This window comes from Phoca vitulina, unplaced genomic scaffold, assembly GCF_004348235.1.
Source record: "Phoca vitulina isolate PV1807 unplaced genomic scaffold, GSC_HSeal_1.0 scaffold102, whole genome shotgun sequence".
Taxonomy (NCBI): domain Eukaryota; kingdom Metazoa; phylum Chordata; class Mammalia; order Carnivora; family Phocidae; genus Phoca; species Phoca vitulina.
The window spans coordinates 1,067,670-1,085,591 of record NW_022589805.1 but is presented as its reverse complement, the minus strand read 5'-3'; the positions used below and the strand labels follow the sequence as shown (position 1 = coordinate 1,085,591).

General features: G+C 47.3%; 1 protein-coding gene across 5 annotated transcripts in view; it reads left to right on the top strand.

The window, feature by feature from the left end:
- Positions 1-17,922, top strand: part of ANKS3 (ankyrin repeat and sterile alpha motif domain containing 3) — a 29,960-nt gene that overhangs the window by 7,598 nt on the left and 4,440 nt on the right. For all 5 annotated transcript variants that reach the window (XM_032397677.1, XM_032397679.1, XM_032397676.1 and 2 more), the window contains 5 exons: positions 8,420-8,555; positions 13,224-13,382; positions 15,149-15,286; positions 15,765-15,874; positions 16,165-16,341. In XM_032397677.1, the coding sequence (XP_032253568.1) occupies positions 8,420-8,555; positions 13,224-13,382; positions 15,149-15,286; positions 15,765-15,874; positions 16,165-16,341 (720 nt within the window). The remainder of the gene's footprint in view (positions 1-8,419; positions 8,556-13,223; positions 13,383-15,148; positions 15,287-15,764; positions 15,875-16,164; positions 16,342-17,922) is intronic.

Sequence of the window (17,922 nt, the reverse complement as noted above, 5' to 3'; positions counted from 1 at the left end):
ATTCTTTTTTTTTTTTTTTTTTTTGTAAAGATTTTATTTATTTGACAGAGAGAGACACAGCGAGAGAGAGAACACAAGCAGGGGGAGTGGGAGAGGGAGAAGCAGGCTCCCCGCTGAGCAGGGAGCCTGATGCGGGGCCCGATCCCAGGACCCTGGGATCACGACCCGAGCCAAAGGCAGACGCTTAACGACTGAGCCACCCAGGCGCCCCTGAACAGAGTGGGATTCTACTGTGTGTTTACTCTACAGCTTTTAGAAATTCAGTTAATATGCCATAGACATTTTTTCCTTATGGTATCCCATGTATAATCCGAGCCATAATTAATTTAGTCAGTTCCTTATTTGTTGAAATTTAGGTTTCTGACATTTTAGTTATAAACTGCTCCAGGGACTAGCTCCGTATGGGCAGCTTCAGCCTGCATGTAGGTATATCGTATTTCTGTAGGAGGGATTGCTGGTGTTCACATGGGATACTTAATAGGTCCTAATAAAGACAATAAAAAATGGGCAAAGGATCTGAAAAGACATATCTCCAAAGATGATTTATAGATGGCCAATAAGCACATGAAAAAATGCTTGACATCATTAGTCATCTGGGAAATGCAAATCAAAACTGCTAGGATGTCTGTAATATAAAAAGACAGTAATAAGAGTCGGTGAAGATGTGGAGAAATTGGAACCTCACACACTGCTGGTGGGAGTGTAAAATGATGCATCCTCTCTGGAAAACAGTCAGGCAGTTCCTCAAACAGTTAACATAAAGCTACTGTATAACCCAGCCATTCTCCTAGGTATATACCCAAGGGAACTGAAAATCGGTCCACACGAAAACTTACACACAAATGTCTATAGCAGTGTTATTCGCAGTAGCCAAAAGAAAGAAACCCACATGTCCATCAGCTGATAGATGGATAAGTTAAGTGTGGTCTCTCCACACACTGGAATATTTTTCAGCCCTAAAAAGGAATGAAGTTCTGACACCTACAATATGGATGAACCTTGAAAATATTATACTCAGTGGTAGAAGCCAGACACAAAGGACCACATATTGTAGGATTCTTTTTATACGGAATATCCTGAGTAAGCAAATCTGTAGAGATAGAAAGCAGATTAATGGTGGCGTAGGGCCGGCAGCAGAGAGTGGGTTGGGAGGGTGGGATGGGAAGGGATGATGAGAGATGGAAGTACTGGGGAGAGGGTGGTGGTTAAGGGGTACATGACTTCTTTTTAGGGTGAGGAGAATGTTCTGAAATTGATTATGGTGATGGTTGCATGCCAGTGAGTTATACACTGTGAGTGGGTGAATTGCACGATAAATGAATTTGTCTTAATAAAGTTGTTAAAAAGTGCAGTGGGGTTGAAATAGTAAGTCTTAACAGATTCCCACTGGAAAGGTTGTCTCTTTTGCCTCCCCGCTCCCCCCCCCAGTAATATGTGAAGGTGCCCACTTTTTCATGTCCTCACCAAGCCCTGAAAGTTACTTGTCTTACGTTTTTGCCAATGTGGTGGGAGAAAAGTGGCATCTGTTTTGGTTTATACTTACTAGTGAAGTTGAACATTTAAAAATGCATTTATTGGCCATTTGTATTTATTTTATGATTTTTCTCTTTTGGGGGGTTCCAATTGGATATTTTAGCATAATAAAATGTTGACATGCTATCTTTCTTTGAAAAAAGAATTTGGGGGGCACCTGGGTGGCTCAGTCAGTTAAGTGTCTGACTCTTGGTTTGCTCAGGTCATTATCTCAGGGTCGTGAGGTTGAGCTCAGGCTCTGCGTTGAGCGTGGAGCCTGCCTGAGATTCTCTCCCTTTCCCCTCCCCCCCGATCCTGTGCTCATACTCCCAATAAATAAATAAATAAATAAATGTGCCATCTCATAGACTTAAAAAAAAAAATTGGGGAACAGTACCCTTACGTGGTAAAACTAGACATGAGACTGAGGGGGTACAAGAGCCTGCCTGCCCCCTTTGCCTCTGTCTCCCGGTCTCTCCCCACAGCTGCTCCTCAGCTCTTTCCTCCATCCTATCTTCCTTCCTTCCTTCCTTCCTTCCTCTTTCCTTCCTTCCTTCCTCCTTCCTTCCTTCCTTCCTTCCTTCCTCCTTCCTTCCTTCCTTCCTTCCTTCCTCCTTCCTTCCTTCCTTCCTCCTGCCCTCCCTCCCTCCCTCCCTCCCTTTTTCTCTCTCTCGGAGATTGTTCTGTATTAGTGTATGTTAATCTCTCTTCTCTCTCTTTTCTTCTTGGTGGCACAGCATTTCCTTGTAGGGATGAATCAGAGTCATTGGAAGTGAGTCGTTGCCAGCCTCTGGCTGTCACACAGAGTGCTGTGGAGACTCCGTACATACGTCTCTGCACACGCGTGTGACCACGTCTGTCTGGTTCAGTACCAAAGGTAGAATTTTGCATGGAATGTAAGTACAGTCTTAACATAGGGTTGCCCACTTGCCACCTGAAGAGGAAATTGTACCAACTTACACTCTTTCCACAGCAGCAAGAATTATGAATCTTAAATTTGAAGTACTTTCAACATACAGAAAAGTACGGAGGATGATAGTAATACAGCCCACATGACCCCAGAGTGACCCCTAAACAGATGTTGATCTGCAGCTTTCCTGCTCCTGGTTTTATGCTTGTGCCATGCACTGTGTGTCCTTAAGGAAGGCACAGGTTGTTTGATATATTTTAAAGATTTATGTAAATAACATGTCAGACTGTATGTGTCATTCAACAGAGTGCTGGTGCGTTGGGGCATAGTTCACTCGTTTTGACAGCTCTCTATGTATTGAATGTATGAGTATTTTACGTTTATCCATTCGTCTTTTAGTGGACATTTCACTTGTGTCTACTTGTGCTATTCCTGACAGGGCTGTGGTTCCCATTTTTTACCTGTCTTCTCGAGCATGTGGGAAGGGATTTTAAAGAAATCAGGATGTATTCTTCAAAGTAGAATTTTTGGTGTGTAGGGTAGGGTGGATCTTGACTGGAGAGTATTAACTTACTTTCCTCCATAGTCATCCTGATTGACATTCTGATAGTATTTTATAGCTCTCTTCTCCACACCCTCAGTAACACTTGGTACCTGGTATCAGATGAGCTGTCTCCTATTGATTTTTACCTTTCCCTGATTTCTGGTGAGGTTGAGCATCTTTTCATATATTTGTCAGCCATTTGGGCTTCTTTGCTGCAAATAATTATTCTTTTTTTTTTTTTTTTTTAAAGATTTTATTTATTTATTTGACAGAGAGAGACACAGCGAGAGAGGGAACACAAGCAGGGGAAATGGGAGAGGGAGAAGCAGGCTTCCCGCGGAGCAGGGAGCCCGATGCGGGGCTCGATCCCAGGACCCTGGGATCATGACCTGAGCCGAAGGCAGACGCTTAACGACTGAGCCACCCAGGCGCCCCTGCAAATAATTATTCTTTGCAGTAATTCCACTTACATGAACTAGGCACCCTTAAGACCTAACATAGGGTCAAGAACAGATGGGTAAGAGCTCAAACCTGTAAAAATCATAATCTCTGCTTCTGAGTTTAGAATTTTATGTATTTATTTATTTAAAAATTTTTTATTTAAATTCAATTAGCCAACATATAGTACATCATTAGTTTCATATGTAGTGTTCAGTAATTTATCAGTTGTATATAACACCCAGTGCTCATCACATCACGTGCCCTACTATGTATTTTTTTTTAAGATTTATTTATTTTAAGAGAGAGAGCATGGGTGCGAGGGGCAGAGGGAGAGAGAGAATCTCAAGTAGATTTCGCTGAGCGCAGAGCCTGACTCGGGGCTCAGTCTCATGTCCTGAGATCATGACCTGAGCCGAAATCAAGAGTCATACGCTTAACTGGCTGAACCCCGCCAGGCGCCCCTAGAATTTGATTTTATTTATTTATATTTATTTATATATTTTTTGAAGTTTTTTTTTTTTTAAGATTTATTTATTTATTTGAGAGAGAGAATGAGCAGGGAGGAGAGGAGAGGGAGAAGAAGACTCCTGGCTGAGCAGGGAGCCCGATGCGGGACTTGATCCCGGGACACCGGGATCATGACCTGACCTGAAGGCAGACACTTAACTGACTGAGCCACCCAGGCGCCCTAGAATTTGATTTTAAATTAGGTAGAACTAGAAGTCATGAGAGACATTCACATTGGAAAACATACTGGAAAATCAGAGATTTTATCACCATGCAGATTATGCCCTCATTTGGTACCTTTACTCCCCAGCTGGGAATGAGATTATGTGTTGTGGGCAACTTGTATTTAGGGGAAACAAATTATATTGGATTTCTTTTGGAAAATTTTTAAAATTTTAAAATTCTGAAATGATTTCAGACTTAAAGAAATGTCAAAATAATACAAAGAATTTGTGTATCTTCACTAGATTGCCCAATATTAACATTTATTATTATTAACATTTCGTCTCGTTTTCTTTATTAGTCTCTCCTTATATACATACTGTCTTTTTGGGACCACTGGATAGCAAGTTGCTGACATTATGTAATGCCCTTTTCTTCCTGAATACTTTATTTAGTATGTATTTCCTGAAAACAGTTTTGTCTTCATGATCACATACAGTGATCAAATTCAGGAAATCAACTATGAGATCTCCCCATAGCACTAATCAGGAGTAGAAGGTGTTGGGCAGTTCGCCATGATTGCTTTGGCGTTGGGGGGCAGGGGTGGGGGGCTGGCGGGCATGGCTGGGAGCATGTGGCTAATGGGCCACGTCCTTTCATTGCTGGGGAATCCGTGTGGCTAACCGTGCACGGCTTCTCCTCTGCTCCTCATTTCCTGCAGATTTCCTCCTCTCAGTCAGGGTTAGACATGAGGGAGCCAGAGGGCCGGGCCCACTGGTCTCCCGAGCTGGCCCTCCAGAGCCAGGCCCCATTTCTGGAGATGGGGGGCTACAGGAGGCTGGGCTCCCTGTGCTCTGCAAGGGCAGGAGAGGGCTGTAGCTGCCTCCCTTGCACCCCATTCCCTTCCTCCTGGCGGGGCAGGATGATCTGGGCGTGATTAGGCCTCTTAGGGGAGAGCTGAGCTGATGGCCTGGCCTCCACGTGACAAGTGTGCCCGCCATCCTCTTGGGCCACAGTCTCTGAAGCTTTGATCATGCTTTCCTGTCAGAATGAGTTTTGATCATGTACGTCTCTAGGAATATGTTATGTACATTATAAAATAGGAAGAAAACCCCCCAAACTGTAAAGGATAAATAAACAGAAATTCTAGTATTTTCTTCCCTCACCTCAGGGACCTTGTTCTTGGTTCTATTTTCTTCCTCATTTACTCACTAAGGAATAGTATTACTGCTTTTTCCCCCTTTAACTGTAATCTGAGGTTGAAGACTTCTGGGCTTAAAAACATGATAGTTAAAACCATACAGTAAAGATGGTGTTTTTTTCCCCGCCCCCGCCCGTTTTTACCGAGCTGTAAATGCAGACCTCCCTGTAGAGGCTGAGGGTATGCAGCGCACTGCTGTCACTTAGGCGTGTTGTGAAGTGATGACCACACCCCGTCTGGTGAGTGTCCATTGTCTCATGGAGATACAGGCACAGAGAGAGATTGTTTCCTTGTGGCCGGAACTCCGGATTTACTCTCCGAACAGCTTCCGTCTTTATCATATGGCCATGCTCGCTGCGGTCGTCGTGTTGTATCTTACAGCCAGAAGTTTGTGCCTTTTGATTGCCTTCACTTTCTCCTTCCAGACCCCTCTAGAAGGGATCTTTGAAGGCTGAAGGTTTCAGAGCTGATTTCTAACCAGAGCTCTTGGAAGTGGGGGATTATAGAAAGTAAAGCTCAGTTAAGGTCTTGTAAAGATGCAGTTTTTTCCTACCAGAGGATGTGTGATAATCACCTTCTATACTAGGCTCAACCAAGACTGTCATAGGTTTTCTTTCTTTCTTTCTTTTTTTAATGATTTTATTTATTTGACAGAGCGAGACAGCAGGAGAGGGAACACAATCAGGGGGAGTGGGAGAGGGAGAAGCAGTCTCTCCACTGAGCAGGGAGCCCGATGCAGGGCTCGATCCTAGGACCCTGGGATCATGACCTGAGCCAAAGGCAGATGCTTAACGACTAAGCCACCCAGGTGCCCCTTTTTAAAGAGCTTCTTAATGATTTAATAACTTCCTTGTGCCTTTCCATGAACCTGTAAAAGTGTATCAACAAGTAAACTCTGAAAAATATTTTAAAATATAAAACTTCTCTTAAATCCTCAATAGTAGTGATATTATAGGGAAATTCTCCTATAACTTATGTGTACAGGCACACTCATTTTATTGTGCTTCACTTTATTGCATTTCACAGATACTGCGTTTTTTACAGATGGAAGGTTTGTGGAGACCTTGTATCGAGCAAGTCTATGGGTGCCATTTTTCCAACAGCATTCACTCATTTTGTGTCTCTGTCACATTTTGGCAATTCTTGCAATAGTTCAAACTTTTTCATTATTGTCTTTTTTTTTTTTAAGATTTTATTTATTCATTTGAGAGAGAGGGCAGAGAGAGCACATGAACAGGGGGAAGGGCAGAGGGAAAGGGAGATGCAGAAGCAGACTCCCTGCCTAGTGGAGAGCCCAATGCATCTCGATCCCAGGGGGATCGCGACCTGAGCCACCCAGGCGCCTCTATTGTCATATTTGTTATGGTGATCTTGATCAGTGATTATGACTTGCTGAAAAGTCAGATGGTAGCACTTTTTAGCAATAAAGTTTATCTTTTTCAAGTAAGCTCTACTCTGAACATGGGGCTTGAACTCATGACCCTGAGTTCATGCTCTACTGACTGAGCCAGCCAGGTGCCCCCATAAAGTATTTTATTTCTTTAAGGTATATACATTGTTTTCTTAGACATAATGCTGTGGCAGACTTAATAGACCATGGTATAGTGTAAATATAACTTTTATATGCACTGGCAAACCAAAACACTTCCTTTGGCCTGTGTTATTGCGATACTTTATTGTGGGGGGTCTGGAGCTGAGCCTGCAGTGTCTGAGGCCTGTACAGTGCATGTTGTTTTCATGATTTAAAAATATGTATGAAAGTAGTATAACCTACAGGCTTAAACAAAGCCAAACAATAACATTTAGAGGATAACTAATCAAAAATCTAGAAATAAGCATTAAAAAACCTCTAAGTTTTCTTACATCGCCTCCTCCCCCCAGAGTGTTAACAGCTGTGAATAGATTTCTACATGAATGGAATCCTGCTACATAAATGGGATCCATCTACTTCTGCAGTGTTTTTAAATGTTAGCAAAATATCACAAACTTATTTTCACATGAGTACAGAGAAACTTCTCTGCCTCATTCTTCCTGATCCAGTACTTGATAGTAGCGATGCGCTTTAATTTGAATAACCATTCACACAGAAATGGGTGCATTAGTTTCTTGCTTTTAACAATTTACCATAAAGTTGGTGGGCTTAAAACACAGAAATTTATTTTCTCACAGTTCTGGACGCCAGAATTCCAGAACCAAGTCATCAGCGGGGCCACAGTACCTCCAGAGCCTTTGGGAGGAATGCTTCCATTTGGCTTTGAGCTCCTGTTGGCTCCTGGTGTTTCTGGCTTCTAGATGCATCCCTCCAATCTCTGCTTCTGTCTTCTCATGCCATTTCCCCCACGTGTCCGTGTCATCTTCTCTTCCTCATGAGGACACTTTATACCTTCGATATCATAAAGATGTATCATGGTCCTTTCAAAAAGTTGGTTCTACCAATTACTTGTAAGCACTAGCATTTAAGGTAATAACATGGCTGCCTCCACCCACATTCACAAGGTCTCCAGGTTTTCGTTATTGCAGATGCATTCTACTGAACACCTGCGTCACAAAAGCTTTTTCTGTTACTTGGGGTTATTTCCTTAGGAGAGAGTCACAGAAGTGGAGTTAACTGTGCAGAAGACTATAGGTACATTTTAGGGCTTTGGGTAAAGATGACCAGACTCATCTTCAGAAGGATGGTGCTCTGGTGGTGGTTACGATTTTTAAAGGCTGCTTCTCTAGTGCATCTGTTGTCTCCAGTTTTCTCTGGTGGAGAGAAGTGAGGCGGGCCTGCCCAGGTGGGAAGGGTCAAGGTTGGGCTGTGGCCCCAGCGGCCTGCAGTGTGCCCTTCCCCAGCTGGAGCCCATGACTGCCAATCCCGGAAGGATCTGCCTGCGGGGCGTGGGGCCCGAGAGCTGCTGCAGCCACCAGGTGGCTGGATTGCTGCCACCGAGCCCCTCCCCAGTACCCCCCCATCCTAAAGGACAATTGAGGGCCCTTACAGGCCCTCCCTTCTTTCTGGCGCAGATGTGGGGTTGCGGAGGGCCCGGGGCGCTGTGAGACGCCCGTGCACGTCTTAGCTGGGGTCTAGAGCCCACGCGAGGGAACGAGAGTGCCTTACAGGGGAAGTGCCCAGCTCCTGAACTTCCATGAACTTCCACAGGGAGTCAGAGTGGACACAAGAGACCACAGTGGAGCCACAGCCCGGATGCTGGCCAAGCAGTATGGACACATGAAGATCGTGGGGTTGATAGACGCTCACTCGCCTTCTCTGCCCAAGAACCTCTATCGGAGCCCAGGTACCTGCTCCTGTGCCGCTGGGTCCTCTGCTGGGGTCCTGCTGCCAGCTCCCACCGGCCCCGCTGAGGTGTGGCTCCCGCAGCCTCGCCGGGAGGCCCTGCCTCCCCCGTGACTCCACGGTGCAGTCAGGGTTGAGGCTCGCTGGTCTGACAGGACAGAGATCCGCCAGTGTGGAGTGGGACCAGCCAGGCCGAAGGTGTGCCCAGGATGCTGGTGGAGGCCACGGAGAGGTGGGCCCGCAGCCTCCCAGACGGGACTGCTTACAGCTGTTGTTTCTTGACTTGGCTTAGGGTGCCCATTGCCATACGAAATATTTTAATTTTGTATAGTCACATTCATCAGTCTTTTATTGCTTTTAGATTTGGGGTCACAGAAGATCTTTCCCTGTTTCCTGGTTGTACAAGCATTCGCCCATTTTCTTCTGGTACTTACATGGTTTCATTTTTTATGTTTAGATCTCTGATCCTTTGTACTTTATTGTCATGCGTGGCATGAGGTGTGGTGTTCTCAGAGGGCTTCCCCGTTGTCCTGGCTTCATTAAACTATTTAACAGTCCATCTTTGACCTAGTGATCTGAGAGGTTGTCTTTGTCATGTATTCCGAATTTCCATCTGTGCCCAGGTCTGTTTCTGGACTTGCTATTCTGTTCCCCGGGTCTGTCTGTCCACACACCAGACCCACACTGTTGTCAGCTTGCAGAGGCTTTTTGTAGTACGTTGGACTGTCTGGTCGGCCAGTCCCCCTGCAGCTTTCCCTTTTCAGTGTTCCCTAGTATTGCTCATGTATTTTTCTGTGTAAACTTGAACATCAACTTGTCTAGCTGCTTGGAAACCGTGTTATTGAGACTGTGGCAGATTTGTAAGTCAACTACCCCTTTATGCTTTTGAGTCGTCCTCTGTAACAAGGGACGTCTTTTGTTCAGGTATACTCTTGTGTCTACAGGAGGGTTTAAAATTTTTCCTCCTAGACATTGTGCATATAACTTTTTTTTCTTCCTAAGTGTCTTTCTTTGTTGCATGGAGTTTCACTGCCTTCACATCCTCTGCCTATTGTCTGAGTGTGAAGGCTGTTGGTGTCTGCTTGCCAGTTTTATTTTATTTATTTTATTTTATTTTATTTATTTGACAGAGAGATAGCAAGAGCAGGAGCACAAGCAGGGGGAGTGGGAGAGGGAGAAGCAGGCTTCCTGCAGAGCAGGGAGCCCGATGCGGGGCTCGATCCCAAGACCCTGGGATCATGACCTGAGCCGAAGGCAGACGCTTAACTGACTGAGCCCCCCAGGCGCCTCTGCTTGCCAGTTTTATATTCTGCTGCTCTACTGAATTCTTTCATTGCTTGAATTTATTGATTTTCCAGGGTTTTCCAGGTATGCTACCAGACAGTCTGCCCATAGAGATAGATTTACTGCTTCTCTCTGACTTGTGTACCTCTGATTTCTTTCATTTGGTTGCATTGGCTAATACTTCTAGTAAGGGGTTGAATGTGTTGGGGACAGTGGGTATGCACCTCATCCTAACCTTAGTGGAAATGCCACCTTAGGTGAGATGCTGGCTTTAAGGGTAAGGTGTACATGTCTTCTCTCATGTTAAGAAAGTATCTGGCATTTTCTGTATTCCTGACTGTTTTTTACAGGAGTAAGTGTAGAATTTTGTCAAAGGCTTTTTCAGCATCTACGAAAACAACTGTTAATTTTCTCTTTAGATCTACTAATAGAGTATATTAGTGAATTTCCTAATAATGAACCAACTTTATGTTGTTGGTATAAATCCGATGTGGTGTATTTTCTTAATGTGATGTTGGATTCTGTTTGCCAGTTTTTTTTTTTAGTGTTTCTGTATGGCTATTCATTTATAAATGATACTGGTCTTTGATTCTGTTTTATCGGGTGTAGGCATCAGTGTATCTCATACAGAGAATTTGAGTTTTCCTTCCTTTTTTGTGCTCTGAAACAATTTATACAGCATGGATGCCCTGTGATTTTTGAAGGTTTGGCAGGATTCTGTGAAACCATCTGGACCTGGTCTTTCTTTGTGGTATGTTTTTCTGTTTCTTCCATAGAAACTGGTCTGCTTCTGCTTTCTCATGTTTCATGGGGGCCAGGTATGGTAAACTGCATTTTCCTAGGAAATCCTTTCCTGCAGGATTTCAAACTTCAACTCACACAGAGGTCTGCAGAACCGTTTCTCTGTCTCCTTCTAAAAAGTTCCAGTGGTTATTTTCCTGTGTCATTTCAGTCTTGCCTGCCTCCCGACTCAATCCTCTCTCTCTCCCCTTTCTTGTTCAGTCTTTGGTGGTTTTCTCACTTTCCCGCAGTACTGCTTTTCCACTCAAATGTCTTCTGCCTTGAGCACCTCGTGACTGAGTCTTCATTTTAAAAAATTTGACTTTTATTTTGTTTTGTTTTGTTTTAGCGGTTTACAAGCTTCTCAGAGGTCATCACTTGCATTCTTTCTTTTTTTTTTTTTTAAGATTTTATTTATTTATTTGACAGAGAGAGACACAGTGAGAGAGGGAACACAAGCAGGGGGAGTGGGAGAGGGAGAAGCAGGCTTCCTGCGGAGCAGGGAGCCCAATGCGGGGCTTGATCCCAGGACCCTGAGATCATGACCTGAGCCGAAGGCAGATGCTTAACCGACTGAGCCACCCAGGCGCCCCCCCTTCCCTTTTTTTTTTTTTTTTTTTTTTAAAGATTCTGTTTTTAAGTCATCTCTGCGCCCAGCATGGGGCTTGGACTCACAACCCCAAGGTCAAGAGTCGCCTGCTCCACTGACTGAGCCAGCCAGGTGCCCTGTTGACCTTTGTTTTCTACCTCTTTCCTGAGTTCCATTTTCCTTTCTCACCGTTGCGAGCATGTGCCTGTGTCTTTCTGTTCTCAGTTTTGAATTTCTGAACCAGGATGCTTTCTCCACTGCTCCACACTTGTTTAAGGATGTATCCGTGCAGAGTGTCGTGTTAGCTTTCTTCTACCTCTTTGGTGGTGGTGGTTCGGAGGGAGGGGCGTCTTTACTCGCTGCGGTGTTTCGCCCCTGGTCCCTGTGTCCTCCCTGGAGTAGCTGTGTGTGGAGAGGGCTGGAGCTTCTGGGCTCAGCGGCCTGGCTGGTGTGAGCATCCTGCTTCAGGACTCCCTCCCCAATGTCTCCAGGGGAGTCCTTGCTAGATGGTCTTTTTTTGGTTGTTTTTGTTTTTGGAGGGGGGTGTAGTGGGGCCAGGCCCTGTGTGTCCTTGCTATGTTTTTGTCTTGCCAGATCCTGGAGTTCCCCCACTTGCTTTCCTATTCACTGCTCAGTTTCCACAAGGTGTCTGCCAGGAGTGGGGCTGTTCTGCTCCCTCATGTCCCGTGTGCATTTTTAAGTTGCTTCTCTGGGGCTGTGCTTTCCTCCACCAGGACGATTTTTCTGCCACAGGATGGACTTTTTCTGGGGACAACACGGCACTTCTGTCCCCTTGTCTCTCTTCGGTGTGGCTTTCTTCTAGACCTGCTCGCTCTCCGTGGAGACTAGGTGTGCATGAGCAAGAAGTCTCTCTGCGAGAAGAGAAATGGACGTGGCTTCTCTCCATAGGAGCGAGGAACAGGGCTGTTGGGGGTGCTCTCTGTTGTCCCACTTCTGGGGAAGGGGTGGGATTCATGTGGCTCTGTTGCCTTTGCTGACTTGTCAGGTTTGAGAGGATGTGCGGGGAGGTTCAGATTCACAGAGCTGCCTTTGCCTCGGTTAGCCCTCTTCCCTTGTCCTTTTATTCTTTATGACTCCTCCATCTTCTGCCTGGGCGGGACCACAGTCTCCTCCTGGTGGCGTAGATCCTGGACCGCATGGGAGCGAGCTGAGTGGGGAAAAGAGAAGGTGACCGGCCCGGGGTCACTGGTTTGGAACCTGCCTCAGTAACGCCCTCATTCGCAGGCAGTCACTGACCTGAGCTCTCCATTCACACCAGTCCACGGCCTGGCTCCCTTCCCGGGCCCGGGATCATTGGTGACGGACACCAGCTCTCAAGGGGGCAGTGGGATGAGGGGCTCCCTCAGCATCTGAGCCCCACTGTATCAGCCCGAGAATGAGGTCTTATCAGATGGGAGCCTTATACAAATATGGTCATGAATGTTGCCTTCTAGGTATGATGAAATAAGGAAAACTGTGAAAAGCTATAGGACGATAAGGGCTGTGATTGCGTCAAGCTCTTAAACTGTGACGGGTGGCACGCTGAGTGTTTCCCCAGACCCGGCACACACCTGCACGTGCCCCTTGTTTCCCAAGACGTGCAGGTGGAGAACAGACAGTTGATAGAAGTTGTGACTGATATTGTGTATGTCTGTGAAGAGATGGATCTTATTTACCATCTCAACTTGGAACAAAATTTATTTCTGGTTTTAAATATATATAATTGCTATAAAAAATTCTGGAACCCAAAGAGCGGAATAAGAATTAAGACTCCCCCATCATCACGAACTTTTTCAGTTGAGACTCATGTTTAGCAAGCTTGCTTTCTCCCCAGATCTCCCCGTGGCCCCTCTGAGCAGTGGACTGGCCCATTATTTCTAGTGATGTCCTGGGAAACAGTTTTTTATCTCCTTAATGTGAGAAGACCAATTATGACTTTATTCCCACGTACTATGAGGGTTACTAAATTAGTCCATCACTGAACAAAATGTCTTAATTCTGGTGTTTGACCCACAGACAAATTTGAAGATCTAAGCTCTTCAGATGAATCCTGCCCTGTTCCCCAGAGACAGAGGCCCTGTCGGAAGAAGGGCCTCAGCATCCATGAGGGGCCTCGAGCCTTGGCCAGGATCACAGCCATCGGACTTGGAGGCAAGATGCAGCGGCCTTGCTGTGGTGAGTGCCCCCACATCCTGCTGGCTCTTCGGCTGTGCATCCCCAACAGTTCTCGGCCTTCTGAAATGTGGGCCCTGGGGGGGGCTGCAGCTCACAGACTCAGAATTGATTACAGGGATAGAAAGACATTGATCACTGGCTAGCTTCTGGATTCATCCTTTAATTTTCCTTTCCACGGGTTATGTTACAAATAGAATTTTCTCTCCAGCAGTGGAAATACAGCAAAGCTGGGATTTCATTTATCATGTGGTAGGTCAGCTAGTGCAGAGAAAATGTTGAAGTCTGGTCTCTGCCCACTTCACCAGCTGGAGGTGGATGTGTCTCTGGGCAGGCTGTTGCTCTCTTTTCTCAAAGTGCTAGATTGGAGAACTGTCAGATCGTATACTTTGTGGGCTAGAAGTGAGTTTACTCTCCCACTGTCAGCGCCTCATGGGGAACGCAGGGGACGCTGACACTCTTGCTCTGGCCTGACCGAGTGCCCAGTCTTAAGTGTGAGTTACATCTTTGGCGTCTGTCACCCATCGGTGGCCAGGCCAGTCCTGCTGGTCTAGCAAGGTGGGTGGATGGGCCCATCTCGGGAGCCAGTACCCCTGGGCTTAGAAACCGACTTTCCCAGTCAGTGGAGACCATGCTTCGGTCAAGAATATATAAGTTACTCCATTGCCTCCCATGAGCCTTGGAAGGAGTCTTAGTGCTGGATTGGGAGCTCCAGGCCTACCTTTTCCCATCAGCCACAGAGGGGTGGGCTGACTGGGCCAGTGGGGAAGCTGCCCCCAGCCGTGGTCAGGCTGCTGCTGGGTGAGAGCAGCATGCTCCGGGGCATTTGGCTGGGTGGTTCTCTTGTGAGGAGTCCATGCTGCCTGTCCCACCTGAGGTACGGTGGGGGCACACACAGGAAGACGGGTCTTACCCAGGGTGGGGGGTGGTTATTAACTTGTGTTGCTGTACAACACATGCTTTTTAAAATGGAATTTGTTCGAGTTCCCAAAGTAAACTGGCCTAAACCCATTTATACAGAAGTCTTTTTAGGCACCCACATAGGCAGAGAAACATTCACCAAAGAATGATGCCCATTGTCCCTTAGTTGTGCCATTTCATAATTTTGGTTTTCCTCTTACACCTTGTGATATTTAAATTCTCTATATGTGCGTATATTCTGTTTGCCAATGATGAAAAAACATTTTCTTGCAGGCAGATGCATTCAGAGGTTATGTAACTTGGTGTTACTGCTGTTAATCTTTAGCCCGGGGCCTCCCGCCTCCCTGCTCAGCCAGATCTGTTTAGCTGGGGCTGACTGACCCGAGCAGCAGCGCCCCCAGATGTGTGTGTTGAAAAGTCACAGGGAGCATGAAGGCTGGTGTGTGTGAGATTTCGTTCCCAGCTACGAGGACCACTTAGTGGTCTGGTTTTCCTTCGGCTCAGGAACCTGTGAACACAGCTGACCGTTTCCTGCTTTGTCCACTCGGCAAAGCGGCACATGGTGTGATGGAAGGGGCGCCAGGTCGGACTGGGCGCTGGTCCCCATCCGCGTGCTCTTGCTGTGGGACACAGACTGGTCCCCACGCCCCTCGGAGTCTTTCCTCACCTGCAGACCGCGCAGTTGGAGCCGATGGGGTAACGGCCAGCTAGATAGCAGTTTTCTTTCTGCTTGCCTGAATCCTGGGCCTTCCCTCGTGCCCGGATTCCTCTGCGGTGGTTGAATTTGGAAGGAGGAACTCTGTCCCTTTTGTGCTCACGTGGGTGTATGTCCCCCATTCTGTCCACAGAGCAGGTGCCTCTGCCGGGCTACGTCACCTTCAACAGCAGTGATGAGAACCCGCTGGAAGGGGGGGGCCTCTGCTACAGGGACGTCACCTCCCCGATCAATGAGCGGGATGTGGAGAGCAGCAGCGGCAGCAGTCGGGGTGTGTGGGGGGCCCCGTGCGTCACCCCTCTACCCACCCAGCGGGGGCACGGAACTGTGGCGGGTCCAGCCAGTGGAGAACAAGGGGGTGAAGGGTACCGCAGGGCCTGGCTTTTGTGAGGACTAAGAACGTGGCTCGGAGACGGGGGAGGTGCAGGATCTGTGGGAGTCGTTCCTAACCAGGGAAGCTCCTTGACTGGCAAGCCCTCGGGGAAATGTCTGTTCTGTTACATGTACCATTTGTTCGGGAGCTGTTGACAGAGTGTCCGCGGGGCCAGGCACTGCTCTAGATCGACGCTTGGATTTATCAGTGAACAAAACGGGCAAAGCCCCTGTCCATGTGCTAGGGCAGGAGGGCTTGGGCCGGGCATCAGAGAAGAGTGAGCTGTTTCAGGAGCTGGATGCAGTGGGTGCGGGGCTCTGGGGAGGCCCTGCAAGGGACACCTGTGGTCAGCTGCCCTTGTCTTGACTGTTGTCAGAAGAGCACGCCTTCGGCGCCAACCTGGGGGTCGGGAGGTGCAGCAGCAGCAGCGAGGGCCTGACGAGAGCCCCGGGAGTCAGCAGTGAGGCCTCTCTGGAGAGCAACGAGGTGAAGCTTCTCCTTTCTTGATCTCCCACCTCCCTCCCCTTTCTTGGTGTAGTGGGGGCTGCCTCCTCCGAGAGGGCAAGTCTGGTGACAAGGACTTCGTGCGTGTCAGACACACAGTGTCCTTGGCCGCCCTCCGTGAGCAGCGACCACCGTGCAAGTCACCAAGGAAGCCTCTATGTGGCCGGTGGGGCGGTTTCCCAGCTACGGTTTGGGGACAGAGGGTAGAGTGGATGCAGCTCCATTAGCTGTGAGCCCCGTAGTGTTAACTTCAAGCACACTTCTTGCCACAGGATTCGGATCATGCCTGTAGAAGTTCGGTTCGCAAGCAAACTAAAAGTTATATGAAGACCAAGAATCGTTACAGCAACAGTGAGAGCCAGTGGCCTCCCAGCACCGGGACTTCGGGGGCAGCCTCTTCCCCGGGATCGATGCCCCAGAGCGAGAGGTCCCACCATTCAGGACCTCAGGTAAGGCCATCTATGAAGCCAGCAGGTAGACCTCTCGTGCTCCGTGAGGCCAGGCACCGTGGAGAGCAAAGTGTGGTGATGGTTTCCCCCCAAATGATCGGGGAAGCTAGTCAGGCTGAGAGGAGTCCTAAGGGCTCCAAGTGCCAGTTGTAGGGTTTCTGTTCCATCCCTTTCCATGGGGATCTGTCTCTCCCCTTGGTTTCCATACTTTACTCAGCCTCCCTGAGCCTGGGGCGGAGAAGAACAGGACCAGTCTTATGGAGCTGCTTTCAGAAGTCCGTGACAAGATACATATGAAGCAGAGAGAAAGTGGCGCTTAAGGAAATTTGCCATCTCTGTCCTCCTCGTTGTGGGTCGCTCTGGCTCACCAGCTTCTTAGGGGTGATGGGTCCGGTACAGCAGATCAACTGTTTATTGACTTCTCCTGCCCTCTGTGGGCATAAGTAGTACAAAGATGAAAGAGAGAAGTACATTTTTGCCGTTTATTAAAGTCACAGCTCTGCTATTCACTAAAAGCCTGCAGTTTTGCCGGCTTCTCCTTGTGGCCCCTCCAGAGAGCTCTCTCCAGGGCCTACGTTTCCAGGCTCAGTGAACAGCTACACCTTTCAACTCCTTAAATACATGTTCATGGGAGAGTGGGTGGTGGTGGTGGTGGGATCTTAGGCTGTTTCAGAAAGTAGGTTAAGGCAAATGGCAGAGTAACAACCTTTGAAAATTTGCTCCTCCATTAAAGGCAATAAACTGGCAGAAGTGGTCAGAATAATTTTTTTCAAAACTCTGTGAATCAAGCAAAAGCTTGGAGCAACCTGGAAATGTTCATTCAAGAGAAGTGGGTGAATCCCAAAACTGCAAGCTTTGTAGCACTTTAACTCGCTTTAGTCCCATCTGCACGCTCCAGTGCCAGGGTATCTGTGACAGCCAGTGCAGGGGCTCTTTCAATGCTTCATTCTCAAATAATTGGCATTATTGGATGCATCTGATGACTCCCTAGGAGGCCATGCTTACAAAACTGTATTTGACTTGACTGAGAGCTTGTCTACCCAGTATAACAAAAGCCCTCTCCTTGGAGAATGTGTGTTGAAAATAATTAGAGGTATATGTTTTAACTTTGCAGCTGCCTGAGGTGTTGGATAATAGTTGGGGCAAATAAGATTAACCACAAAAGCTGAAAAGGAAAAGCTGGGGAATGCGATGTCCATAGGAGGTCTGTAAAGCTCTGACATATTCCTGGGAATCTGGGAGGCCACACACTTGCTCAAGGCTGTGTTGTGTGGATGGTCAGGAAAGACGTGAGAATACATCTGATGGCCTTGAGGTTCTAACAAGGAGGAAGTAAAGGCTGAGGTAGGACTGTCATCTGCCTGGCTGAGTGTCGAAGATGTGCCCCAGCCAAGCCTACAGAGCTGTGCAGCAAAGAGGGGGAGACTGACTGGTCTCTGGTATTTACGGAAATCTGTCTAGTCCTTAGCTGACCACTAAGCTAGCCGAGGAGAGACTTCTGTGGCCACATGTGAGAAAGAACACAGACTTTATCAAAAAGGCACTAAACAAATAACCTCTACAACAAGCAGCAGCAACAAG